At 47.5% G+C, this 27,786-nt stretch overlaps 1 protein-coding gene across 1 annotated transcript in view; it reads right to left on the reverse strand.

Annotated features, from left to right (window-relative positions):
• Nucleotides 1–15,694, reverse strand: part of LOC311235489 (DNA repair endonuclease XPF-like) — a gene marked incomplete at both ends in the record, with an annotated part of 31,428 nt that extends 15,734 nt beyond the window's left edge. Inside the window, one exon of the mRNA XM_084322957.1 lies at nucleotides 15,481–15,694. Within this exon, the coding sequence (XP_084179083.1) occupies nucleotides 15,481–15,694 (214 nt within the window). The remainder of the gene's footprint in view (nucleotides 1–15,480) is intronic.
• Between the last annotated feature and the right edge of the window lie 12,092 nt (nucleotides 15,695–27,786).

The raw sequence follows: 27,786 nt of genomic DNA on the forward strand, positions 1-27,786 counted from the left end.
ACCATCCCACGCCAGCTCTATTTGTCTATGGAGAAGTTCCCCTTCTTTGCAGGGCTATAACGTTTTAAATTGTATTGCTAAATTGACATTACTATGGCCCATTCAACATCAAGTATCTATTGTTCAGGGTGTAGCAACGTTATACTTTTTCATTCACTTATTCATACTAAAATACGGTCTAAAGCAGGGAGGGGCAACTGGCGGCCCGCGGGCCGCATGCGTCCCTCACCGACGTTCTATGCGGCCCCAGGCCAATATTAAAAAAATAAATTTTTTTTTTTTTTTTTTTTTTTTATTGTATTCGACTAAGAAGAGTTGGCAGTCGACTATGGCTCCTTTCGATTGATTAGTCGACTATTTGACTAATAGGGGTCAGCCCTAGTGTGGACATATGAAACGCTGTTGAAAGTGCCGTGCAGCAATATGGGGGTTTTGATAAACTGTCGGCTGTTGTTACCGATGGAGCACCGGCAATGAAAGGAAAACGCACAGGATTCGCCGGGCTTCTAAGGCAGAGTGGCATTGAGTGTCCAATGCTGCACTGCATTATACATCAGGTAAGTTCGCTAACATAATTTCCATCTATTGTGGGTCATTATAATGACCAATGTGAGTCGAGTGTAGTCAAATTATATGCGAGAGTCGTTAAATCGTTTTTTTTTTTTTTATCTGATATAGGAGGCTCTCTGTGCCAAGAAGCTTGACTACAGCCATGTTATGGATTTGGTTACCAAGGTTACCAATCTAATTCGTGGAGGCAACAGGTCACTAAACCATAGAAAGTTTGTCTCCTTTTTGGAAGAGATGGACACTGATTATGGCGACTTGCAGCTACACACAGAAATCCGATGGCTGAGCCGTCGGAAAGTACAGGAGCGTTGAAAACATTGAAACATTGAAAGCATTGAAACACTGCAAATGCAATTCAATGATCGGTTTGAAGATTTCAATGGCATGCCGTCACGGATAGCGCTGTTTGCCGGCCCCCTCACCGCTACGGTGTCAGAGCAGCCCCCACCGTTGCAGCTTGAACTGTGCAAGCTACAGTCAGATCCTTTTTTTCAAGCAAAGAGAAATGAGAGGGGAATTTCGTTTTGGAAACTGCTACCTGAGCCCCGCTTCCCACTCCTCAGGGACTTTGCCCTCTCTATGTTTGGGAGCACATACATATGTGAGAGCAATTTCTCAAACATGAAGCACATCAAGTCAAAGGAGAGAAACAGGCTGTCGGATGAAACATTATTTCATCTGATGCAGATTGCATGCACAAACATTGAAGTTGACATTCCTGCTATTGTGCGCCAAATGGAGAGACCACAAGTGTCTCATTAAAGACAGGGGGGAGGAGGAGATGATGAAGAGGTGTAGAGGGGGGGAAGGAGATGATGAAGAGATGTAGAGAGGGGACCATTATTATTATTATTATTATTATTGTAACTGAGGGGTACAATTCCCTGACTGTATTGATAAGTATGGTATCATTAAACCACTACCGCTTTATGTACTTTAACTACTGGCCATACAGTACACAATATATGAATATGATGAACACTTCCCACAATGAAATCGGTTCCAGTCAAAGGTATTAATCAAGTATTTAATGGAGCAAAAGGTACATATGATACTTATATTACATTTGATTGCACTTGTAAGGCAAATAAGTATTCGTAGGCAAATCAACACTGAATGTCCATTCTCTGGTTACGCAGGAGGCAAGTATACAACCTGGCTCTTAGGGAATTATATCTATGGTACACTTAATGATATAGCGGGATATACTGGAAGGGGGTCCTCCCGGTTGTAAGCCGGCAGGGGGGGTAGGAGAGCTGTCGGTAGTAGAACGTCTGGTCAACGATATCTAGGGAGACTTCGAGTACAGAAGACAGTGCGATAGACTCTTGATCCGCAGACGAATACAGCTTGGTTCTCTTGTAGGCTGTAGCTCCACAGTGAAGAAAGCTAGGCGGCCTCAGGCTCTCTGAGCGCCGACTCGACCTTGACTCCTCTCGGGGTAAATCCAACACTCACAGGCGTCGGCGATTATCCGCTCCACAAATCACAGTACCAAAGCAAATATATATTCCAGCCGCACAGGGCTATGCAGACGTCGGGTAGGTAATCCAGTGTACATGTCCATTCGGTCCTCGCCTAGATCTCCTCGGATGAAAGCGCCATGTGGTCGGCCCAGCCTGGATAAGAATCTAGCTAACACGAGGAAGCGTTGGAGATGCTGGTCACCTTAGAACTCTAACCGCACGATGCACCATACACAATAGACTATTATTAACTTAATAGAAATACGTCGCACTCGACGGTACAGTGCCAAACTCTGACAATTCAGTTATTAATTCGCACGCGGTCTCAATGCTATTCTGGGGCCAAACAGGCCATACTTCACCGCACGTCGTATCGTGGGTGAGGCTTCACGTTGGTTACTAAGTTTCTGACTAAGTGCCTCTGTATTCACTTGCGCCATATTTATATGCACGGTGAACAAATAGTGCCATTCTCATTTCTGTCGCCGTATCCCTGGGCAGGGCCGGGGCTAGTACAGACATGTCTTGTCGGTAACTTTGAACTTGACTCCGGGGGCTGGTCCCCTGGCGCCTGGTCCTTTGTCCAATAGGAGAATGAACTATTATGGGCTAAAGTAGGCTAAAGGGATATTCCGTGTATATGTACAAGGAATATACAAGGGATATCAAACGATATACAAATACTATTCAATATATATCAACAAATAAATATATATACTCGGTTTAATCTGATCCTTCGTAACAGCCGCGCCCTAATTAGTCCCACCTAATTAGCTAAGCAGAGACAGATTAACCGCACTGTCCACTACTCAATGTCTGCTGTGAGGGTCAGTCAATTCACAAAGTCATGGGGTCATGGTCGTCATCGATAGTATCGGGGAGCCTTGGCAGTTCTATTAGCCTCGCCACGGGTCGGGTGTAGGTCCGCCCTTGGACGAGCACTTCAGCTGCTCGGACCTTTCCGTCGGCACCGGTGATCACTTTGCTTACGCGGCCAGCCGGCCACATAGCTCGGGGTAGTGACTGGTCGATAATCATGACGACTGTTCCTTCTGTCAAATTGTCTCTCTCTTTTACCCATTTCTGGCGGGTCTGTAGAGACGGTAGGTAGTGGAGTAGGAAGCTGTTCCAAAACTTGTCAGCCAATACTTGACTGTACCTCCACATTCTTCGGCCGTTCGCTTCTTCAGGCCTGTACATTGTCTGGGGTAGCGCGGGGTCCAGCCGCCCCATCAAGAGTGTGTTGGGGGTGACTGGGTCGACATCTGCTACATCACTTGAGACGTAACCGAGGGGCTTTGAGTTCAATACTCCCTCGATCTCCGTGAGGACTGTCATTAAGACTTCTTCCGCCACGGTCTGGGCCCCAAGCACGGCGTACAGGGCTGTCTTTATGGAACGTACTTCTCGTTCCCAAGTTCCACCGAAGTGAGGTGCGTTCGGGGGATTAAACTGGAAGTCAATCTGGGATGGAGCGAGGTGGGTCTTAAGTTCTGGGCCCATAGCTTGGAAGCTCTCTCTCAGCTCTCTTTCTCCGCCTTTGAAGTTTGTCCCGTGATCAGACAATAATGTAGACGGTTTTCCTTTCCGTGATGTGAATCTTCGGAAGGCCATAAGGAATGAGTCTGTGCTCATGGTTGGAAGGAGTTCGATATGTATCGCTCGGGTGGTCATGCATTTGAATACAATACCCTACCGCTTCTCGGTTCCTCTTCCTTTCTTTATATACAGCGGGCCGAAACAGTCCATACCGGTGGAGTGAAAGGGCTTGTCGCCGAGTCGGAGGCGACAGGGAGGTAGGTCTGCCATCCGGGGTATACTGGGCTGTGCTCGCCACTTACGACAGTCTAGACAGGTTCGCTGGAAGCGCCGCACTGCTTCTCTCCCTTGCAGTATCCAATAACGACGTCTGATCTCCGCGAAGACTCTCTCTGCCCCTGCGTGGTGCACATCCTCGTCGTATTTCTTTATGATCAGCTCTGTGACCTTGTGTCGGCTGTTCAAGACTATCGGGTACTTGACGTCATCCGGTAAGTCTGGGGCTCTCCGCAGACGACCACCCACTCTGATGACTATGGGCGTCGCTCTCGGGTGCTAGGTGGAGCAGTCTGCTGTCTGATGGGACGGGCTTTGCTCCCTGTAGACAGTCTAGCTCGTCGGGGAACGAGTCTCTCTGGGCTCGTTGTAGTAGAAGAAGTTCTGCTTCTTCGTAGTCAGCTGCTGAAATGTCAGTAGTGGGCTGAACCTCTGGGTGGTGCCACAGAAATGTCTTTAGCTGCGCACTCTCTAGGGTGAGGCAATCGTCTATGTCGGGGTCTGTGGAGACGAGTGTGTTCAATCCACAGAACATAGATTTCTTGTTTTCGGCCTCCTCTTTACTCGCCTCCCGTGGGGTGGGTGTAGGCCACTCTTCTTCCGGGAGCTTGAGAAACTCTGGTCCGTCACTGTATAGGTTGTGACGAGTGAGGTCATCCAGGGACATTCCCCGGGTGATGACGTCAGCTGGGTTGTGTTTTGTGTCCACATACCTCCAGCTCGCTACTTCTGTTAACTCTTGAATCTCTGTGACTCTGACTCCCACGAAGACCTTGTATCTGCACGAATCAGACCGGATCCATGTGAGTACTGTCGTGGAGTCTGACCACAAGATTGTTCTTTGCACCGGAATGGTGAGTTCACGTTGGATTAACGTGGCGAGCTGCGCTCCTGCTAGGGCTGCGCAGAGCTCTAGACGCGGGATAGATTGTTGCTTTCGTGGGGCTATTCTTGAGCGAGCCAGGATGAAAGCAGTATGTATTTCTCCTCCCTCCTCTCAGGCACGCAAGTAAGCCACCGAACCGTAGGCTACTTCGGAGGCGTCGCTGAAGACGTGTAGATCCATCTTGCATGTCTCTGGCCTCACTGTGGGTGGGAAGTAGCTGCGGCGTATGTTAACACCTGGGAGTGAGCGGAGTTCCGTCTCCCACTCTCTCCATGTGGATGCAAGGTGTTCGGGTATGGGGTCGTCCCAGCCCTGGTCCTTGTCCCATAACGCTCTTACAATCATCTTTGCCCTGGTGGTGTAAGGTAGAATACATCCCAACGGGTCATATTGTCTGGCGAGTGTTCTGTATACACTCCGTCTGGTGGTCGGTAGTGCCGTCGACCTTCCCTGCTCCTTGGTCAGGGGTTTGTGTCTATAATGGAGCGAGTCTGTTTTGAAGCGCCAGACTAGTCCTAGTGTCATTTATTGGGCTTCTCCTGGGATGGTCGCCATCCAGGTCTCGCTGCTCGCTGCCTTGTCCTCGGGGGAGAGGCTGCGCAATACTTGCGGGTCGCTGCTGGCCCACTGCCTGAGATCAAAGCCGCCTTTGATCAGGGAGGCGCGGAGCTTGAGTAGAAGAGCCTCGGCTTCTTCTGGCGTCGAGACGCTTTGCAAACAGTTGTCCACGTAGAAACTATTTCCTACACTTTGTCGGACCTCTTCATCTGCTGCTGGGTCCTCTGCGACGTGTTTTTGCAGTGCAAACGTAGCACAGCATGGGCTGCATGTGGTTCCGAAAGGGAGGACTTCCCATTGATAGATGGCTGGTTGCTCATCCCCGATCCTCTCTCTCCATAGGAACCGCAGCAGGGGCTTGTCCTCCTCCACTAGTCTCACCTGCAGGAACATCCCTTTGATGTCGCCGCTGATGGCCACCTGGTCCTGGCGGAAACGTAGTAACACGCCTAGTAGAGAGGGGCCGAGTGTTGGGCCGGGCAAGAGCTCTTTATTCAGATTTTGTGATCCGATCTGGTAGCTGCAGTTGAACACAATACGATCCTTGCCGTTGTGGTGGACTTTGTGGTGCGGCACGTACCATGATTCGGTCGTCTGATCGGCCTCTTTAATGTCAATTTTCTTTATGTGTCCCGCTGTGATTAGCTTGTTAATCTCAGCGCGGTACACAGTCTCTTGAGCGGGGTCTCTGGCTAGGCGCCGCTCTGTGTTCAATAGATACCGCTCCGTCGCTTCTTTTGTGGCGTGAAAGGTAGGCATACCCTCTCGCCTCAGGAGTGGAGTTGCGTATCTCATCACTCCGTTGACGTTGACTCTCTTTGTCCCTTGCTCGAGGAGGGCTATAGCGTAAATGTCTTCCTTGGAACGAATGTCTTTCTTTTCGTTCTTAAAGGGCATTGTCTCTAGTGTCCATAGCCTCTCGACGTGCTGTAGGAGAGTGGTGTCTTCTTCTGTCACTCTGGAGTGGAGGCAGTTAGTGGCTGCTGTTCGGTTAAGAGACTTGGCGAGGGGGCCTTGTAATGTCCATCCTAGGCGGGTCTCGACTGCTGCAGGACAGCCTCTGGGTCCAGTGTGGACCCGGTCTATCGGGACTATGAGGTCTGCATGGTCGGAGCCTATCAGCAGGGTCGGGGTGGCACCGTCTATGAGCGGGATAGGTAGTTGGCGCAGGTGCACATATTTATCCATCAGCTTGGCGATGGGGTAGGTGTACTGTGATAGGCCTATTTCTTGGCTGGTGAAAGCATTAGTAATCCTATACCGTCTCTCTGGCTGCCCGCTTGCTGCGATAGTGAAGGAGACATTCTCGCCCTTTATCGTCTTTAGATCTCTTCTTATTGTCCGAATCGTCATCTGGTTTTCGCTCCCCCGCAGCCCCAGCTGGGCCGCAGCGGACGCGAGGAGAAGGGTCTTCTCTGAGCCGTCGTCAAGGACGGCGTAAGTGTCCATGACCTTATCTTGGTAACTCAGTGTTACGCGGACCACCTTTAAGAGCACCTGGGCGCCCCCGCTGCTGGCGGGGTCAATGTACATAACACTTGCCTTTGTGCTGCTGGAAGGTGCAGGCTTTCTTCTGTTACTGTCGTGTAGGACATCTAGGTGGGCTCCGTCACACCGACTACACCTCTTCTTTAAGCGGCAATCGGCTGCCATGTGACTGCGCGCACATCGGTAACAGCGTCGGTTGGACTTTATCCATTGACTCACTTCTTCAGCGGTCATCTTCTTGAACATGTCACATTGTGACAACCAGTGTTCCTTTTCGCAGTACGGGCACACCATCTTCCACTTCTCTTTCATCGAGGGGGTACTGTGGTTCTTGCTGCTCGGTACTGATTCTGATTGGTGCATGACAGTCACCAATCTTCGGCCATCGTTTGCTCTCCTAGGTCCCTCTCTGGAGATTGGTGTGCTCCGCACGAACGTATCCAATCGTAGGCTGCTGACTTCTCTCGCCAGGAAGTCGGCTAGGTCTAGGAGGGATGGCTCGGGACCGTTAGGATCACGGTGGTCTCTTTGCCGCCTGAAGCGCTCTTGTCGGGCGGGCGGCAGCTTCTCTAAAATCCTCTCGACATTAGAGTTTGCGTATAGTTCGTGCATACCCTTTTCTCGTTGCGCCCCCAGCATCCCTACCAGGGATTGTACTTTGATAGACAGGTCGTCTAGTGAGCGATTGTCTGTTGCTGGGGGTAGGCGGTCAATATGCCTTATCTCTTGTATTACGTAATCCCATATGCGTCCATATCTTTGGTCGAGCGCTGCTAGAGCCGCTGTGTATGGGGTAGTAGAGGTGGCATAGGCCAGCGCTATGTTGTGCGCTCGGGGCACCTTGAGGTGCTTCAATAGGATAGCATACTTGTGGCGTTCATCAGCTACGTCAACCATCATTGTCTCTAAGCACATCCGTAACTCCGTGTACTGTGCTCGGTTCTCATGGGTGAAGTCTGGAAACGTCGGTGTGCCAATGTATGACGCCGTAGATCAGGGAGGGGCAACTGGCGGCCCGCGGGCCGCATGCGGCCCTCACCGACGTTCCATGCGGCCCCAGGCCAATAAAAAAAAAAAAAAAAAAAAAAGTATAATTATAATTTTTTTTCTTTTTTTTTTTTTTTTTTATTCTACTAAGAAGAGTTGGCAGTCGACTATGGCTCCTTTCGATCGATTAGTCGACTATTTGACTAATAGGGGTCAGCCCTAGTGTGGACATATTCAACGCTGTTGAAAGTGCAGCAGCAATATGGGGGTTTTGATAAACTGTTGGCTGTTGTTACCGATGGAGCACCGGCAATGAAAGGAAAACGCACAGGATTCGCCGGGCTTCTAAGGCAGAGTGGCGTTGAGTGTCCAATTCTGCACTGCATTATACATCAGGTAAGTTCGCTAACATAATTTCCATCTATTGTGGGTCACTAATAATGACCAATGCGAGTCGAGTGTAGTCAAATTATATGCGAGAGTCATTAAATCGTTTTTTTTTTTTGTATCTGATATAGGAGGCTCTCTGTGCCAAGAAGCTTGACTACAGCTATGTTATGGATTTGGTTACCAATCTAATTTGTGGAGGCAACAGGTCACTAAACCATAGAAAGTTTGTCTCCTTTTTGGAAGAGATGGACACTGATTATGGCGACTTGCAGCTACACACAGAAATCCGATGGCTGAGCCGTGGGAAGTGCTTGGAGAGGTTTTTTGCGCTGCGTAAAGAAATCCCCACATTCTTGGATGAGCAACTGACGAGCGACACAAGCGCATACTGCACTAAACTCAGAGATACAGCGTTTCTCTGTGACATGGCCTTCCTCACGGATATAACTTCGCACCTTAAACTGCAGCTTGAACTGCGCGAGCTACAGTCAGATCCTTTTTTTCAAGCAAAGAGAAATGAGAGGGGAATTTCGTTTTGGAAACTGCTACCTGAGCCCCGCTTCCCACTCCTCAGGGACTTTGCTCTCTCTATGGCCAGTATGTTTGGGAGCACATACATATGTGAGAGCAATTTCTCAAACATGAAGCACATCAAGTCAAAGGAGAGAAACAGGCTGTCAGATGAAACATTATTTCATCTGATGCAGATCGCATGCACAAACATTGAAGTTGACATTCCTGCTATTGTGCGCCAACAAGAGAGACCACAAGTGTCTCATTAAAGACAGGGGGGGAGGTGATGATGAAGAGGTGTAGAGAGGGGACCATTATTATTATTATTATTATTATTATTATTATTATTATTATTATTATTATTATTATTATTATTATTATTATTATTATTATTATTATATTATTATTATTGTTATTATTATTATTATTATTATTATTATTATAATAATAATAATAATAATAATAATAATAATAATAATAATAATAATAATAATAATAATAATAATAATAATTATTATTATTATTATTATTATTATTATTATTATTATTATTATTATTATTATTATTATTATTATTATTATTATTATAACCATTATTGACCCACTGTGGGGCGAGGGTGAATGTCATGCCAGTTTGATAAAGGGTCAATGGGAGGCATGTAGTATTGCACTTTACTTTACTTGCACTTTACTTGTTTACTTTTGTAGTGTTCAGATAACACTATAACACAAACAAGCATTCCTGCTGCATTTCACTACAACAGTAAATCAAAAGTGCAATAATAAATTATTTTGTTAAATGTATAAACTTTTATCCTGCTACTAAACAAAACATTCCTGAGTGCTTCATATCCATAACATGCATTTCAGTGTTATAATGTTTTGTTTAGTAGCAGGATAAAAGTTTATACATTTAACAAAATCATTTATTATTGTACTTTTGATTTACTGATTTAGGAATGCTGCTTTGTGTTTGTTGAGCAGTGGGCTTTAAGTTCATACATTTATTTTATTAGAAGGCTTAATTAGAATTGATCATTTTTGTATATATTTGGGGTTACACAGCAATACTTTTAAATTCAGCGGTTTATAAATTCATAAAGTTGAAATTGCATTACTAAATGCATTTGAAATGGAATAAAAACAAAGTTACAACAAATTATAATTGTTTATATACCTTATTTATCACATCTGTGACTATTATGGGCTATTTGAGTGATGGGGTACTACTGGCGGGACTGCCGATAAACAATGCGGCCCCCCAGATTGATTGTGGAAATTTTGTGGCCCTCACCATATACAAAGTTGCCCACCCCTGCCGTAGATGGCTGGCACATCGGTGAGCGTTGGAAGAGAGGCCTCCTAGGCAAGTCTCCTCTTACGCCTCTCGGTGGGCTGGTACCGGCAGGGTACCATGGCCCGCGTATCCAGGTGCTATTCCTCGGGACTGGTCGTGCGTCATGCTCACCCGTGAATAGAGTCGGGGGTCTGTAGCGCAGAGCCGCGGGGGTAGAGCCTGGGCTGTACTGGACCTCCTGGTCCTGTGGAGTACTGTGCTGCTGTCGGGCTTGACTCTCCTCCTCTCCCTCTTCTTCTTCTGTCAGGTCATCTAGATCCTGTAGTCGTCTATTTAGCCTCTCCGCGGTGTACACCGTTCCTTCCTTGTAGCTGGGTCTCACTGGGACCGGTCGGGGAAGGGGTTCGGAGGGGGGTATAGGCTCTCTCTGGTGGTCGAGTTCAGGGTCGCTTGATCGGTTAGGGGAGGGTGCCCTTGACCCGTGTCTTGACGAGGCCCTGGAACCCCGTGCGGAGGGAGGGGGTGTTGCCTTGGCGATCAGCTGCTCCATTAGCTGCGCTTGTATTCTGTCGCGCTCTGCTTCTCTTTGGGCACCGGCAGCGGCACGCTGGGTGTCGGCCCGGTCTCTTGCCATATTCTCTTCCGTCTGAAGGCGTCTAATCTCTAGACGTATACGATCTTCGTCGCTCCGTTGCTGCGCTTGAATGCGTTCTCTTTCCATGGAAGAATGTTTGCGCTCACTAAGCGTCTGTGCTTGGAGTCGATCGTGCTCTGTTGAGGCTGCTAGGCTGGCGAGGAACGCCTGTGCCAGCATCTTGTCCGCCTCGCTGGGGGAAGACGCTGGTTGAGGTGATCCGCTCCTGGCAGTACTCGTTGGAGATGCGTTCTCCTGCGGGGAGTCCTGGAGCTCTATCTCCGCGGCGCTCTCCTCATCTTGTACCGTGCAGAGTTCCATCTCTGGAGGGTTGTCTTCCTCCCGGAGCTCTCCGGGGACTACTTCTTCGGTCTTGGCGGGGGGTAAAGTCGTGTCGGTTCCCTCCTGGTCCCCACCATGAGCTTGGTCAGTTACATTAGAACCCACTAGGGCCTCTGTGGTCGGGGTATCCTGGTTTATAGGGTCGGACATAATTTTACTTTCTACTTTTACCGCGTTTACCGTCTGTAGAAGGCTAGGTAGTATACTGGCAGCGTAATCCTCTAAGTACTGAGGTGGCTGCCGTCTACGCTGCGGGCGATCTACTTTAGGAGGACCGTTTTGTGGAGTGTTCATCATAGGCCATTTCAATATTAATACCACTATATTAATATTACACTAGTTACCCTCCGGCTCGAAGGACCAATTGTAACTGAGGGGTACAATTCCCTGACTGTATTGATAAGTATGGTATCATTAAACCACTACCGCTTTATGTACTTTAACTACTGGCCATACAGTACACAATATATGAATATGATGAACACTTCCCACAATGAAATCGGTTCCAGTCAAAGGTATTAATCAAGTATTTAATGGAGCAAAAGGTACATATGATACTTATATTACATTTGATTGCACTTGTAAGGCAAATGAGTATTCGTAGGCAAATCAACACTGAATGTCCATTCTCTGGTTACGCAGGAGGCAAGTATACAACCTGGCTCTTAGGGAATTATATCTATGGTACACTTAATGATATAGCGGGATATACTGGAAGGGGGTCCTCCCGGTTGTAAGCCGGCAGGGGGGGTAGGAGAGCTGTCGGTAGTAGAACGTCTGGTCAACGATATCTAGGGAGACTTCGAGTACAGAAGACAGTGCGATACTCTTGATCCGCAGACGAATACAGCTTGGTTCTCTTGTAGGCTGTAGCTCCACAGTGAAGAAAGCTATCGCGGCCTCAGGCTCTCTGAGCGCCGACTCGACCTTGACTCCTCTCGGGGTAAATCCAACACTCACAGGCGTCGGCGATTATCCGCTCCACAAATCACAGTACCAAAGCAAATATATATTCCAGCCGCACAGGGCTATGCAGACGTCGGGTAGGTAATCCAGTGTACATGTCCATTCGGTCCTCGCCTAGATCTCCTCGGATGAAAGCGCCATGTGGTCGGCCCAGCCTGGATAAGAATCTAGCTAACACGAGGAAGCGTTGGAGATGCTGGTCACTTTAGAACTCTAACCGCACGATGCACCATACACAATAGACTATTATTAACTTAATAGAAATACGTCGCACTCGACGGTACAGTGCCAAACTCTGACAATTCAGTTATTAATTCGCACGCGGTCTCAATGCTATTCTGGGGCCAAACAGGCCATACTTCACCGCACGTCGTATCGTGGGTGAGGCTTCACGTTGGTTACTAAGTTTCTGACTAAGTGCCTCTGTATTCACTTGCGCCATATTTATATGCACGGTGAACAAATAGTGCCACTCTCATTTCTGTCGCCGTATCCCTGGGCAGGGCCGGGGCTAGTACAGACATGTCTTGTCGGTAACTTTGAACTTGACTCCGGGGGCTGGTCCCCTGGCGCCTGGTCCTTTGTCCAATAGGAGAATGAACTATTATGGGCTATAGTAGGCTAAAGGGATATTCCGTGTATATGTACAAGGAATATACAAGGGATATCAAACGATATACAAATACTATTCAATATATATCAACAAATAAATATATATACTCGGTTTAATCTGATCCTTCGTAACAATTATTATTATTATTATTATTATTATTATTATTATTATTATTATTATTATTATTATTATTATTATTATTATTATTATTATTATTATTATTATTATTATTATTATTATTATTATAACCATTATTGACCCACTGTGGGGCGAGGGTGAATGTCATGCCAGTTTGATAAAGGGTCAATGGGAGGCATGTAGTATTGCACTTTACTTTACTTGCACTTTACTTGTTTACTTTTGTAGTGTTCAGATAACACTAATAACACAAACACAAAGCAGCATTCCTGCTGCATTTCACTACAACAGTAAATCAAAAGTGCAATAATAAATGATTTTGTTAAATGTATACACTTTTATCCTGCTACTAAACAAAACATTCCTGAGTGCTTCATATCCATAACATGCATTTCAGTGTTATAATGTTTTGTTTAGTAGCAGGATAAAAGTTTATACATTTAACAAAATCATTTATTATTGCACTTTTGATTGACTGTTGTAGTGAAATGCAGCAGGAATGCTGCTTTGTGTTTGTTGAGCAGTGGGCTTTAAGTTCATACATTTATTTTATTAGAAGCCTTAATTATAATTGATAATTTTTGTATATATTTGGGGTTACACAGCAATACTTTTAAATTCAGCTGTTTATAAATTCATAAAGTTGAAATTGCATTACTAAATGCATTTGAAATGGAATAAAAACAAAGTTACAACAAATTATAATTGTTTATATACCTTGTGGCTATTTGAGTGATGGGGTACTACTGGCGGGACTGCCGATAAACAATGCGGCCCCCCAGATTGATTGTGGACATTTTGTGGCCCTCACCATATACAAAGTTGCCCACCCCTGGTCTAAAGTATAAGTATGTTTTTATCGTTTTCTGCAGCTTTCTCCAGAACGTGATTTATAGACCTAAATGCATTATATTGATGATTGTATACAGTTTGATAGCAATCGGCGCGAGATAAAAAATTTCAAATGGACGTGCTTCTAGAAGTTACTACTGATCATCTGATGTTGACCGGATGGGGGGGGGTCGTTTATAATTCCGTGGCCAACGTTAGATGATTCATCTAGTGTGGGTGATATGATCATCAGAGCAGTTTATATCGAACGTGTTAAAAAATAACGCTGAATCTTACCGTAGCTTCCTCATAGCGTTGGGCGATGAGTGTGGAGCAGAAATATTCCTATTATGGGATGTAGAAATATGCGATCCATTTCCAGGTTGTATAATAGTATATACGTCCAAATCATTTTTTTTATCGAGTTATTGGTAACGGATTGCTATACGTTGTGTCTAGCTCGAGTCCTGGGACTATTAGCGAGTGATCGGACCGAATTGGAATGAGCACCAGCTTCCATTTCCTGTTTCCGCTCTGGGCGATCCGCCGATCGGCCACCAGATGGTGCTCTTGAACCGTTGGAGAGTTGAGAGGGGATCAACAGTAGATCTCAAGTCTCCGGGGGAGAAATATGATTTCGATCACAGATTTTTGAAATATTGATATCAAAGGCGTTTTTGGCGACCATAGTGTTAAAAGAGCCAAGGCTGGCTTGCGTAAATTCAACATATGACTCACTTACCATCAGAAGAGTTGAAGGGGGCGAGATATTCAGCTGTCCACAAGCCTTAATCCACTTAAAAAAATTTAAATAAAGTGTTTCATGTCCTTTACTCCAGTAACAGTCCATGGGCATGTTGTATCTGTGCCCCGTCGTTTTAAAAAGCAGGCATGGGAAGAAAATACGGCATTTACATGACCTCATCCAGCTAGCCATATAGCTCCTTGTTAGCCAACACTTCTTACCGAATCAGCTAGAAAACGACAGAAGCTCTTTCAATCTGAGTTTTTCTTGCAGTGTCCGTCTTTCAAATGGTGTTGCTTTGATGGATTTAACAGAATTATCCATGGTAGCTAGCTAGAAATCGTAAATGAAAATACTCCTCGAAATGGCAAGTCTTTTCTGTTTGAGGACTCTTGACGAGTGACAACAGAGTGGGCACAGAGTGCGTGACTGCTTGATTTGTTTGAGCGCTAGAAAGCCGCGGCCCCAGACAACACATTTATGACCCTTGATAGGCTAAATTTATTTGCTTGAATCATTTACATTGGCCGCTTGCGCGCAGTGACGCCGAGTCAACGTGCGTCAACACTTTGAGTGTCGTTAGTTCATGCCGACCGTTGAATGCCAGCAACGACATATAGCGTTTGTTTGTCTTTTTTAATTTATTAGCGATTTTAATTCATATTTCATCAATCTAGTCTCACGTTAGTGCAGCAACCTCCATTGGGAAAATACCGCCCCCTATCATCTCTCCCTGTGTAACTGCACCCCATTGGATTAGACTGATGGGGGGGGGGGGGGGATCCAGTTTCCTCATTTTACTTATCCGGCAAGCCATCCGGAGAGATCCAAGTCTTCGCCGACCCTCAGAACAGCGTGGAATCGGTATTTCCAGTACCCAGCGCTGAATCAATAAACGCGATCGATATTTGGAATGGCGATCAGGAATTGGAATAATCTTTTTGGAGAACATCTGATCTGAGGTAAGGAATCTATTTTACCAGTCTTAGGATAATCGGATCTGTTTTCACAGAGATATCAGCGTGTGCCATATGTGTGTGTGTGTGTGTGTGTGTGTGTGTGTGTGTGTGTGTGTGTGTGTGTGTGTGTGTGTGTGTGTGTGTGTTGATTGAAATTAGGGATGTCCGATATTATTGGCCTACCGATATTATCGGCCGTATATCGGTAAAAAAGCCAAGATCGAACATCCCTAATTGAAATGAAAATGGAATAAAGGAAGTTATTAATTTCTTGCGGTCTCACCGGCGTTGCTGCCGAAGTTCTTCTGACTGGAGCGCAGGGACTCCAGGAGGTTCAGGAAGGTGACACAGTCGTACTGGGTGAGGTAGAGCAGCAGCACCCTCAGCACCTTGAGGTCCTGGACCAGCGCCTTGGTCTTGGCCCCCAGCTGGTGCCACAGGGGGTCCAGGTAGTGGCGGATGGTCTGGAGGGGCGGGGCGGAGGAGGACAAGGTCATTTAGCTGACGCTTTTATCCAGAGACTTTCCTCACATTCTACCCATTCCCCCACACATTCACACACCGACGGCAGAGGCAACCATGCAACCATTGGTTTTTCAAGACTTATGTGAGAGAACTCCAATGACCTACTTTAAAAAAAAATGTCCTGGTTTATTTGTCATTTTCCAGCTCAGAACATTTCTAAAGAGATCAACCGGCTAAGGCAATACATGTGTAAAAGAAAGTTGTAAAATACTGTACATTCATCACAACACTGTTGGAATGGAATCTTGGAACCTATTCTACACATTCAAATGACTGGTTGGTTCTCTTAGGGTTCCTCCAGTTTTATAAACTTTGTCTTGTTTTGTAAGCTTGTCATCGCTGTAAATGAGGGTCCCCTGTCTTACGAGTTGAAATAAAGGTTTGAATTTGAAATTAAATGAAAAATAACATTCCATGACTTCCCCAGAGAATGATTTATAAAGGTTCACTGGCCCTGTGAAAGGAGGTGAAGCTGTATTGAGTACTGAGTGAAATCTACAAATGAAAAGGCATTATCTGGACCTCACATCTGGGATGGTAGTATAGGGCTGGGTTAAAAGAAATCGATTTCCCGATTCTGAATCAATCTGAATAAAAAAGCAAAGGTCTGGTTGCATTTTGGATTTAAAAAACATGACGACAGAGAAGAACTGGACAAAAGCAAAGCCATATGTAAACTGTGCAAAGTGAAGGTGAAATATTGTGGAAATATATGAAACCAGACGTGACATAAGCCAATGTTCCAATAAAAAGTACATTCATGTAACTGCTTGAGAGTCAATTATTAATGTAAACATTGATATTTTTTTTTACAATGCAACATGTTAGAGGGTACCTTGAACCATTTATAGCAGGGGTCCCCAAACTTTTTCCTGTGAGGGCCACATAACTTTTCCCTTCTCTGGTGGGGGCCGGGGTCAGTTTGTAACAGAAAAAGTGTGACGATCGCAGGGGTGCCTAAAGTTAACATTTATTGTTTTCCAGAAAGCCACACATAACCAAATATTAATAACCCTTTCCGGGATCTTCACAGAAAAAAAAGTCAGGAAATAAATAATAACACTATTAATGAAATAAATAACACTATTTATGAAATAAAAATACAGTACCTACAGACCACCTAGCTCTAGCTCTGTACTATTTAAAAGCACAGTGCAGGACACACTCAAAGGTTATCGCACCTCAGAGATGGCAGTGGACATGTATGACAGGACAAAGGCCATATCTATCCGATCTCATCTCTCGATACTCGCCCGCTCGTGCTCTGCGCTCACAAAATGCAGGGCTTCTATCGATTCCTAGGGTTAAAAAGAAATCCGCCGGCCACAGAGCCTTTGTCTACCGCGCTCCCTACCTGTGGAACAAATTACCTGCCGTCGTCAGGGGCGCCTGCTCTGTCGAAGCTTTTAAATCCCTGCTTAAGACCCATCTTTTCTCTCTCTCCTTCAACCTACCCTGATCTCACCTGGTCGGGGCTTGACCCTTAGATTAATCTGTCTAGTTTAGTTAGGATGTCTATTTGCTCCCTTGTCTGCTTTTCTGCAGACATAGGAGAACCTTTTAACCTCTGTCTCTGTCTTCACAATTTTCTTATATACTATGATTCTACTGTCACCATGTATGCATATGCTCACTACTTGTATGTATTGCTCCATCTCCGCCCACTACAAACATGGGAACTCTCTAACCCCCTCCTATTGCTAGGTATTAGTGAGTATACTACCAGCCAAAGGAGGAAGCAGAAAATGATGGACGAGTATGTAGTTGAGTCATCTTGTGGCACAAGCTCAGACCTCAGCTCAGGAGATCAGCTGAAACAGAGACTGTTGTGAAGGGCCAGATTAAACCGAATATATATATTTATTTATATATATATATTTAATTGTATTTGTATATTCTCTAATATTCCCTGATATCCCTTGTATATTCCTTGTACAATATGCATTGAATATCCATTCTAGCCTACTGAACATCCCATAATAGTCTCCATTCTACTATTGGTCGAGACCTTGGTGCCAGGCTGCCATACCCCTCAGACCCAGTTCAAACGTACCGCTCGACATGTACGAACAAGTCCTAGTTCCGCGTAGGAATTTGGCTACCGCACCACTAATGGGACTATTTGTTCATAGTGCGTATATATACTGCGCTACTAAAGTAGGACTTTCTTTTCAGTCCAGTTTCTTACCCTCCAATAGAGTCACAGACGTAAAGCCTCCCCGCGATGCCACGTGTGGGAGTAAGGCCAAGTTCGCCTACCATCGGTATTGAGACATCGTGTATATTAATATTTGAATAGTCATATTTGGCACTATATCGTCGAGTTGGACGTAGTCTATTAAGCTAATAATAGTCTGTTAATATATAGTGCTTCGTGCGGTGAGAATACTACCGTAGTCAGTACCCCATCGTTTCGGGCAGAGAACTGGCTGCTTACCCAGGGTGGTTGACCCTATGTGAAGCTGCACCCGAGGAGCCCCAGAGCCGACGAGCGAGTGGACCTGTATACCGGATTATTCTACCGACGACAGCCCGCCTTCCCAGGCACGGATTATGCTTTGGATACTTTGATTATTCTATGGATAAAGACCCCCGACACTACCGTGTGTTGGAACCCCCCCCCCTGGAGAGGACACAAGGTGAGGAGACGCTCTGCAAGACGAGGTCTCTCCACATCTCTCCCCCGTGGACCGGAGAGAGCCGGCCCACAAAGAGTCCACCTGCTTTCATCTGTGGTCCAAGGATCGCCGGCGCATTGAACGGCACTACAGTGGGTTCTCCTGGGATACCCTTGGCCGGACGAGGCAGCTGGATTCTACCCCCCCCCCCCCCCCTCCTACTCCTGTCGGCTTACAAGCGACCGGATTAACCCCCTCTAGTGTATCCAGCCTATAATCATTAAAGTATCATTGCTGTTATTCCTTAACTATTCCAGGTCGTATATTTACCACCTGCGCCTTCAGAGATTGGACATTATCTATTGATATACCGACGAATACTCCTTGCCATAAAAGTGCATACTATTTCAATTCATAAATGTAATTAAGTGATTAAGTGTTTAGTCTACACACCATCGCTGTGTAGGCAATAAAGACTTGTTTCTAATTCGTACATTTGTGTTGGATCCGTTTCATCTACGTGAGAGTGTTCATGATAATATATTTATGCCGTGTACTGGGTGGCCGAATATTAAGTACAAAGGTAGTGGTAGTAAGTATCATATCTAGTAATACAGTCAGGGAATTGTACCCCTCAGTTACAATTGGTCCTTCGAGCCGGAGGGTAATCAGTGTAATATTAATATAGTGTTATTAATATTGAAATGGCCTATTATGAACACTCCACGAAACGATCCTCCTAACCAACGCCCGCAGCGCGAACGACGGCTCCCTCAGTACTTAGAGGCTTACGCTGTCAGTCAACAACCTAGTCTTCTACTAACAGTAAACGCGGTAAAACTAGAAAGTAAAAGTATGTCTAACCCCAACGCCCAGACTACCCCGACCATAGAGGCCCCTACGGGCTCTAATGTAACTGACCAAGTTCACGGTGGGGACCAGTGGGAACCAGACATGACTTCACACCCCGCCAGTACTGAAGAAGTAGTCCCCGATGAGTCCCGGGAGGAATACAACGCTACCGAGAGAGAACTCGGCACGGAAGAAGACGGGGAGAGCACCGTGGAGATAGAGCTCCAAGGCCCCGCAAGGAGTACCCCGAGGGAAGGCTCCCCTATACAACCGCCTTCTCCCAGCGAGGCAGAGAGGACCCTACAGCAGGCCTTCCTCATCAGCCTGAACGCCGCTGCTGAACGCGACCGACTGCAGATCCAGCAGCGGAGCGAAGAAGAGCAGATACGTCTAGAAATAAGACGCATTCAGATGGAAGAGAATGTGGCCCGAGAACGAGCCGGTGCTCAACGGGACGCAGCGCGCGACAGACAGCAGTCGCAACTAATAGAACAGCTGATCAGACGGACAACACCCTCTCCCTCCGCCAGAGGCTCCAGGAACTCGTCTAGACACACCTCCAGGGCGGCATCCCCTAGCCGAGTAAACAACCCTGAACTTGACCAACAGACGAGGTCTATACCCCCCACAGACCACCTCCCCCCACCGGTCCAAGCGAGACCTAGCAACCGGGAAGGAGCAGCATATCCTGTGGAGAGGCTAAACCAGAGACTACAAGCACTGGATGACCTAACTGAAGACGAAGAGGAAGAGGAGGAGAACCGCGCCCGAAGACAGCACAGTACTCTACCGGACCAGGAGGTCCGGTACAGCCCAGGCTATACTCCCGCGGAGCTGCGCTACAGACCCCCGACTCTATACACGGGTGAGCACGACGCACGACCCGCACCGAGGAACAGCACCTGGACAAGCGGGCCATGGTACACTGCCGGTACCAGCCCATACCAAGGAGCGGGAGGAGACTCGCCTAGGAGGCCTCTCCCCCAACGCTCGCCGATGTATCCACAGTCAGCGTCATACATTGGCACGCCTATGGTACCCGACTTCACCCAAGAGAACCGGGCCCAGTATACAGAACTCTGCATGTGTCTGGAGACCATGTTGGTGGATGTATTGGATGAACGCCACAAATACGCCATCCTACTGCAGCACTTAAAGGTGCCCCGCGCACATAATATAGCGCTCGCCTACGCGACTTCCACCACCCCATACACAGCAGCGCTGGTAGCATTGGACCAGAGGTATGGGCGCATATGGGATTACGTGATCCAGGAGATCCGACACATCGACCGCTTACCCCCAGCAATAGACAATCGAGCACTGGACGACCTGTCCATCAGAGTGCAGTCCCTGGTAGGGATGTTGGGAGCGCAAAGAGAGAAGGGGAAGTATGAACTTTACGCCAACTCAAATGTGGAAAGGATCCTGGAGAAGCTGCCGCCCGCTCGTCAGGAGCGCTTTAGGCGGCAGAGGGACCACAGAGACCCGAATGGCCCCGAACCGAACCTCCTCGATCTAGCAGACTTCCTGGCGAGAGAAGTCAGCAGCCTACGGCTAGATACATTCGGACGGAGCACCCCTGGCTCCAGAGAAGGAACCAGACGACTAAATGATGGAAGAAGATCGGTGACTGTGATGCACCAATCGGAGTCAGTACCGAGCAGCAGGAGCCACAGTACCCCCTCCAGAACGGAGAAGTGGAAGATAGTGTGCCCCTACTGTGAGAAAGAACACTGGCTAGCGCAATGTGACTCCTTCCCCAAGCTGAACGCGGAGGAAGCAGGTCAATAGATAAAGTCCAACAAGCGCTGTTTTCGCTGTGCGCGCTCACACATGGCAGCCGAATGCCGCTTAAAGAAAAGGTGCACCAAGTGCGATGGAGCCCACCTGGACATACTTCACGACAGTAACAGACGGCGCCCTTCACCTGCACCATCCAGCCGCAAAGCGAGCGTCATGTACATCGATCCCGCCAGCAGCAGTGGAGCCCGAGTACTCCTAAAAGTAGTGCGTGTGACACTAAGCTACCAGAATAAAGTCCTGGACACTTACGCCGTCCTCGATGACGGGTCAGAGAAGACCCTGCTGCTCGCCTCCGCTGCGGCCCAGCTAGGGCTGCGGGGAAGCGAAACCCAAATGACAATTCGGACAATAAGACGAGATTTGAAGACGATAAAGGGCGAGAATGTCTCATTCTCTATCGCAGCAAGCGGCCAGCCTGAGCGACGGTACCAGATTGCAGACGCTTTCACCAGCCAAGAAATAGGACTGTCGCGGTACACATACCCCGTCGCCAAGCTGATGGAGAAATATGCACATCTGCGCAAGTTACCGATCCCGCTCATAGACAATGCTATGCCGACCCTGTTGATAGGCTCCGACCATGCAGACCTCATTGTCCCGATAGACCGGGTTCATACCGGACCCCGAGGCTGTCCTGCAGCAGTCGAGACCCGTTTGGGATGGACTCTCCAAGGCCCGCTCGCCAAATCTCTCAACCGAAGTACAGCCACTAGATGTCTCCACTCCCGAGTCACAGAGGGAGAAACCGCACTCCTGCAACACGTAGAGCGGCTATGGAGCTTGGAACAAATGCCCTTTAAGAATGGAAAGAAAGACATTCGCTCTAAAGATGACATTTACGCCATTCACCTCCTCGAGACAGGGACCAAGAGAGTCCCGGTCAACGGCGTGTTGAGATACGCCACGCCACTCCTGCGGCGAGAAGGAATGCCTACTTTCCACGCCAAGACAGACGCCATAGAACGGTACCTGCTGAACACGGAGCGGCGCTTAGCCAAGAACCCCGCCCAAGAGAGTGTATACCGCGCTGAGATTGAGAAGCTCATCACAGCGGGACACGTCACAAAGATGGACATTAAAGAGGCTGACCAGACCACTGAATCGTGGTATGTGCCCCACCACAAGGTCCATCACAACGGTAAAGACCGCATAGTATTTAACTGCAGCTACCAGATCGGATCCCAAAATCTGAATAAAGAGTTACTGCCCGGTCCCACACTCGGCCCCTCCCTACTCGGTGTTCTACTCCGCTTCCGCCAGGAAAAGGTGGCCATCAGCGGGGACATTAAAGGAATGTTCCTGCAGGTGAGATTAGTAGAGGCGGACAAGCCCCTGTTACGGTTCCTATGGAGAGAGAAGCCAGGAGATGAGCACCCAGCCATCTACCAATGGGAAGTCCTCCCCTTCGGAACGACGTGCAGCCCCTGCTGTGCGACATTTGCACTACAGAAACATGTAGCAGAGGACCCAGCAGCGGACGAAGAGGTCCGACACAGCGTAAAGAACAGCTTCTACGTAGACAACTGTCTACAAAGCCTTTCAACCCAGGAAGAAGCCGAGGCTCTCCTGATTAAACTCCGCGCCTCATTGATCAAAGGCGGCTTTGATCTCAGGCAGTGGGCCAGCAGCGATCCGCAAGTACTGCGCAGCCTCTCCTCCGAGGACAAGGCAGCCAGCAGCGAGACCTGGATGGCTACAATCCCGGGAGAAGCCCAGGAGATGACCCTGGGATTGGTGTGGCGATTCAAAACAGATTCGCTTCACTACAGACACAAGCCCCTGACTACGGAGCAGGGAAGGCCGGCGGCGGCGCCGACCACCAGACGGAGTGTGTACACAACACTCGCCCGACAATATGACCCGCTAGGATGTATTCTACCGTACACCACCAGGGCAAAAATGATTGTACGAGCATTGTGGGACAAGGACCAGGGCTGGGACGACCCCATTCCCGCACACCTTGCATCCACCTGGAGAGAGTGGGAGATGGAGCTCCACTCACTCCCAGGCGTTAATATGCGCCGAAGCTACTTCCCACCCACGGTGAGGCCAGAGACATGTAAAATGGACTTGCACGTCTTCAGTGACGCCTCAGAGGTCGCATACGGATCAGTAGCCTACTTGCGGGCCCAAGACCAAGGGGGAGAGATCTACACAGCATTTGTCCTCGCCCGCTCGAGAATAGCCCCACGCAAGCAACAATCTATCCCACGTCTAGAGCTCTGCGCAGCCCTAGCCGGAGCGCACCTAGCCACGCTCATCCAACGTGAGCTCACCATACCGGTGTCTAGAACAATCCTGTGGTCAGATTCCACGACGGTACTCGCCTGGATCAAATCGGACTCATGCAAGTACAAAGTCTTCGTGGGAGTCAGAGTCACCGAGATTCAAGACTTAACCGAAGAGTTAACCGGAGAAACAGAGTGGCGCTACGTTGATACAAAACAGAACCCAGCTGACGTCATCACCCGGGGGATGCCCCTGGATGACCTCACCCGTCGCAATGTCTACAGTGACGGCCCCGCATTCCTAAGACTCCCGGAAGGACAGTGGCCCATGTCTATCCCGAGGGAAGCCAGTCCAGAGGAGGTGGAAATTAAGAAGTCTGTGTTCTGTGGATTGAGCACCGTAGCCTCCACCGACCCTAACATAAACGATTGCACGTCCATAGAGAGTGCACAACAAAGAACATTCCTGCGGTACCACCCGGAGTGCAAGTCCCCCGCTGATATGTCAGCAGCTAACTACGAGGAAGCAGAATTGCTTCTACTGCAGCGAGCCCAGAGAGACTCGTTCCCCGATGAATTGGCCTGTCTACAGGGAGGAAAGCCCGTCCCATCCGACAGCAGATTAATTCACCTGGCCCCCGAGAGCGACGCTCACACCCTCATCAGAGTGGGTGGTCGCCTACGCAGAGCCCCCAATCTACCGGATGACATTAAATACCCGATCGTATTGAACAGCCGACACAAGGTCACAGAGCTGATTATAAAGAAATACGATGAGGATGTACATCACGCAGGAGCAGAAAGAGTCTTCGCGGAAATCAGACGTCGTTACTGGATCCTACAAGGAAGAGAGGCGGTACGACGCTTCCAACGAACATGTCTAGACTGCCGCAAGTGGCGCGCGCAGCCCAGCATACCAAGGATGGCTGACCTTCCTCCATGTCGCCTCCGAATCGGTGACAAGCCATTCCACTCAACGGGTATGGACTGCTTTGGCCCGCTGCACATAAAGAAAGGAAGAGGAACCGAGAAGCGGTGGGGTATTGTATTCAAATGCATGACCACCAGAGCGATACACATCGAGCTTCTCCCGACCATGAGCACAGACTCATTCCTTATGGCCTTCCGTAGATTCATATCACGGAAAGGAAGACCGTCTACCCTATTGTCCGATCATGGGACAAACTTTAAAGGCGGCGAAAGAGAGCTGAGAGAGAGCTTCCAAGCTATGGGCCCAGAACTTAAGACCCACCTCGCTCCAGCACAGGTTGATTTCCAATTCAACCCCCCAAACGCACCCCACTTCGGTGGCACTTGGGAACGAGAAGTGCGCTCCATAAAGACAGCCCTGTACGCAGTACTTGGGGCCCAGACTGTGGCGGAAGAAGTCCTAATGACAGTCCTCACGGAGATTGAGGGAGTACTTAACTCGAAGCCCCTCGGATATGTCTCCAGTGATGTGGCGGATATCGACCCAGTTACCCCCAACACACTCCTGATGGGGCGGCTAGATCCCACATTACCCCAGACAATGTACCGGCCTGAAGAAGCGAACGGCCGACGAATGTGGAGGTACAGCCAAGTATTAGCCGACAAGTTTTGGAACAGTTTCCTACTGCACTACCTACCGTCTCTACAGACCCGCCAGAAGTGGGTAAAGGAGAGAGACAATTTGACAGAAGGAACAGTCGTCATGATTATTGATCAATCACTGCCCAGAGCTATGTGGCCGGCCGGCCGCGTAAGCAAAGTGATCACCGGTGCCGACGGCAAGGTCCGAGCAGCTGAAGTGCTCGTCCAGGGTCGCACTTACACCCGTCCCGTGGCAAGGCTCATAGAACTGCCTCGACTCCCAGACACAATCGATGATGACCATGACCCTACAACCCTATGACTTTGTGAAGTTGACTGACCCCTACAGCAAACCCTTATGTGTAAATAGACAACGCGATTAATCTGTCTCCGTTTAACTGATTAGGTCTGGGACCTATTCAGGGGGTGGCTGTTGTGAAGGGCCAGATTAAACCGAATATATATATTTATTTATATATATATATTTAATTGTATTTGTATATTCTCTAATATTCCCTGATATCCCTTGTATATTCCTTGTACAATATGCATTGAATATCCATTCTAGCCTACTGAACATCCCATAATAGTCTCCATTCTACTATTGGTCGAGACCTTGGTGCCAGGCTGCCATACCCCTCAGACCCAGTTCAAACGTACCGCTCGACATGTACGAACAAGTCCTAGTTCCGCGTAGGAATTTGGCTACCGCACCACTAATGGGACTATTTGTTCATAGTGCGTATATATACTGCGCTACTAAAGTAGGACTTTCTTTTCAGTCCAGTTTCTTACCCTCCAATAGAGTCACAGACGTAAAGCCTCCCCGCGATGCCACGTGTGGGAGTAAGGCCAAGTTCGCCTATCATCGGTATTGAGACATCGTGTATATTAATATTTGAATAGTCATATTTGGCACTATATCGTCGAGTTGGACGTAGTCTATTAAGCTAATAATAGTCTGTTAATATATAGTGCTTCGTGCGGTGAGAATACTACCGTAGTCAGTACCCCATCGTTTCGGGCAGATAACTGGCTGCTTACCCAGGGTGGTTGACCCTATGTGAAGCTGCACCCGAGGAGCCCCAGAGCCGACGAGCGAGTGGACCTGTATACCGGATTATTCTACCGACGACAGCCCGCCTTCCCAGGCACGGATTATGCTTTGGATACTTTGATTATTCTATGGATAAAGACCCCCGACACTACCGTGTGTTGGAACCCCCCCCCCTGGAGAGGACACAAGGTGAGGAGACGCTCTGCAAGACGAGGTCTCTCCACATCTCTCCCCCGTGGACCGGAGAGAGCCGGCCCACAAAGAGTCCACCTGCTTTCATCTGTGGTCCAAGGATCGCCGGCGCATTGAACGGCACTACAGTGGGTTCTCCTGGGATACCCTTGGCCGGACGAGGCAGCTGGATTCTACCCCCCCCCCCCCTCCTACTCCTGTCGGCTTACAAGCGACCGGATTAACCCCCTCTAGTGTATCCAGCCTATAATCATTAAAGTATCATTGCTGTTATTCCTTAACTATTCCAGGTCGTATATTTACCACCTGCGCCTTCAGAGATTGGACATTATCTATTGATATACCGACGAATACTCCTTGCCATAAAAGTGCATACTATTTCAATTCATAAATGTAATTAAGTGATTAAGTGTTTAGTCTACACACCATCGCTGTGTAGGCAATAAAGACTTGTTTCTAATTCGTACATTTGTGTTGGATCCGTTTCATCTACGTGAGAGTGTTCATGATAATATATTTATGCCGTGTACTGGGTGGCCGAATATTAAGTACAAAGGTAGTGGTAGTAAGTATCATATCTAGTAATACAGTCAGGGAATTGTACCCCTCAGTTACAGAGACTGTTTTATCCAGTCCTCGGCAGAATGCTGCAAGAGCTTGAGAGCAGGTTCTCATGAGTTGGAGAACAACTTATGAGAGGCATACAGGCATGTTATCCAGCCTCAGACCAGTTTCTCTCAGTGGAATTGCTGCAACCCCTCGCCACACATTACAATATCCAACTACTGCCAGAGGAGATCACAGTTGCAAAGTGTTTCCTGGCCAGGACAGGCAGAGATGCAGTCCCTACTATCCAAAGTGTATTTTCCCTCCTGGATGATAATAATAATAATAATGCATTTTATTTATAAGGCGCCTTTCAGGACACTAAAAAAAAAGTCCACAAATCGGTGAATGAAAAAATTATAGGATCAAATGAAAACTACTACTTACTAAAAATAGATGTTTAAGAGTACTAAAAACCAACAAAAAATATCAAACACTAACAAACATTCAGCACAGACAATGGGGATGCTGCCATCTTAAAAAATTAAAATTTAAATTAAAAAGAATATATTTTTTAAGCTCCGGGGCTCTAGGGGGCCAGGCCAAATGTGGAGGCGGGCCGTAGTTTGGGGACCACTGATTTATAGCATTGAATCGAATTGGAAAAATAAAATCGATTCGGAACCTTGTGAATCGCAATCTAATCGTTTTGGGAAATCAGTGGCAATACCCAGCCCTAGATGGTAGGTATATTACAAGACGGCCATCACGTTGAGATTAGTCTACGTCGATGGCACCTAGGGCTGGGCGATAAAACGATAACGATAATTATCGTGATATATTTTAATAATCTATATCGATCGATAATAATACATTTTATTTTTATTTTTTTGTGACCTGCAACAGGGCAGTTTTAAAACCAGAGACAGTGGACAGACTTGTCTTTCTTGCCTGCAACTTAAAGTAATGGCTTTGCTTGTCCAAATGACAATACTGACCAAATTGAGATTTATTTTTCTCTTGTCCATTTATTTTGTTTGCTTTCTAATTTAAAATACAGTTTGAAACCGTCTGTACAAGTTTTTTTTAATACTTATAACAATATCGATAATTATTATCGATATCGAGTGATATGATAACATTATCATATCGTTATCGTGATATCATTTTTGGCCATATTGCCCCCCCGGCGGACC

Source organism: Notolepis coatsorum, assembly GCF_963971535.1.
Source record: "Notolepis coatsorum genome assembly, chromosome: 10".
NCBI classification, from domain to species: Eukaryota; Metazoa; Chordata; class Actinopteri; order Aulopiformes; family Paralepididae; genus Notolepis; species Notolepis coatsorum.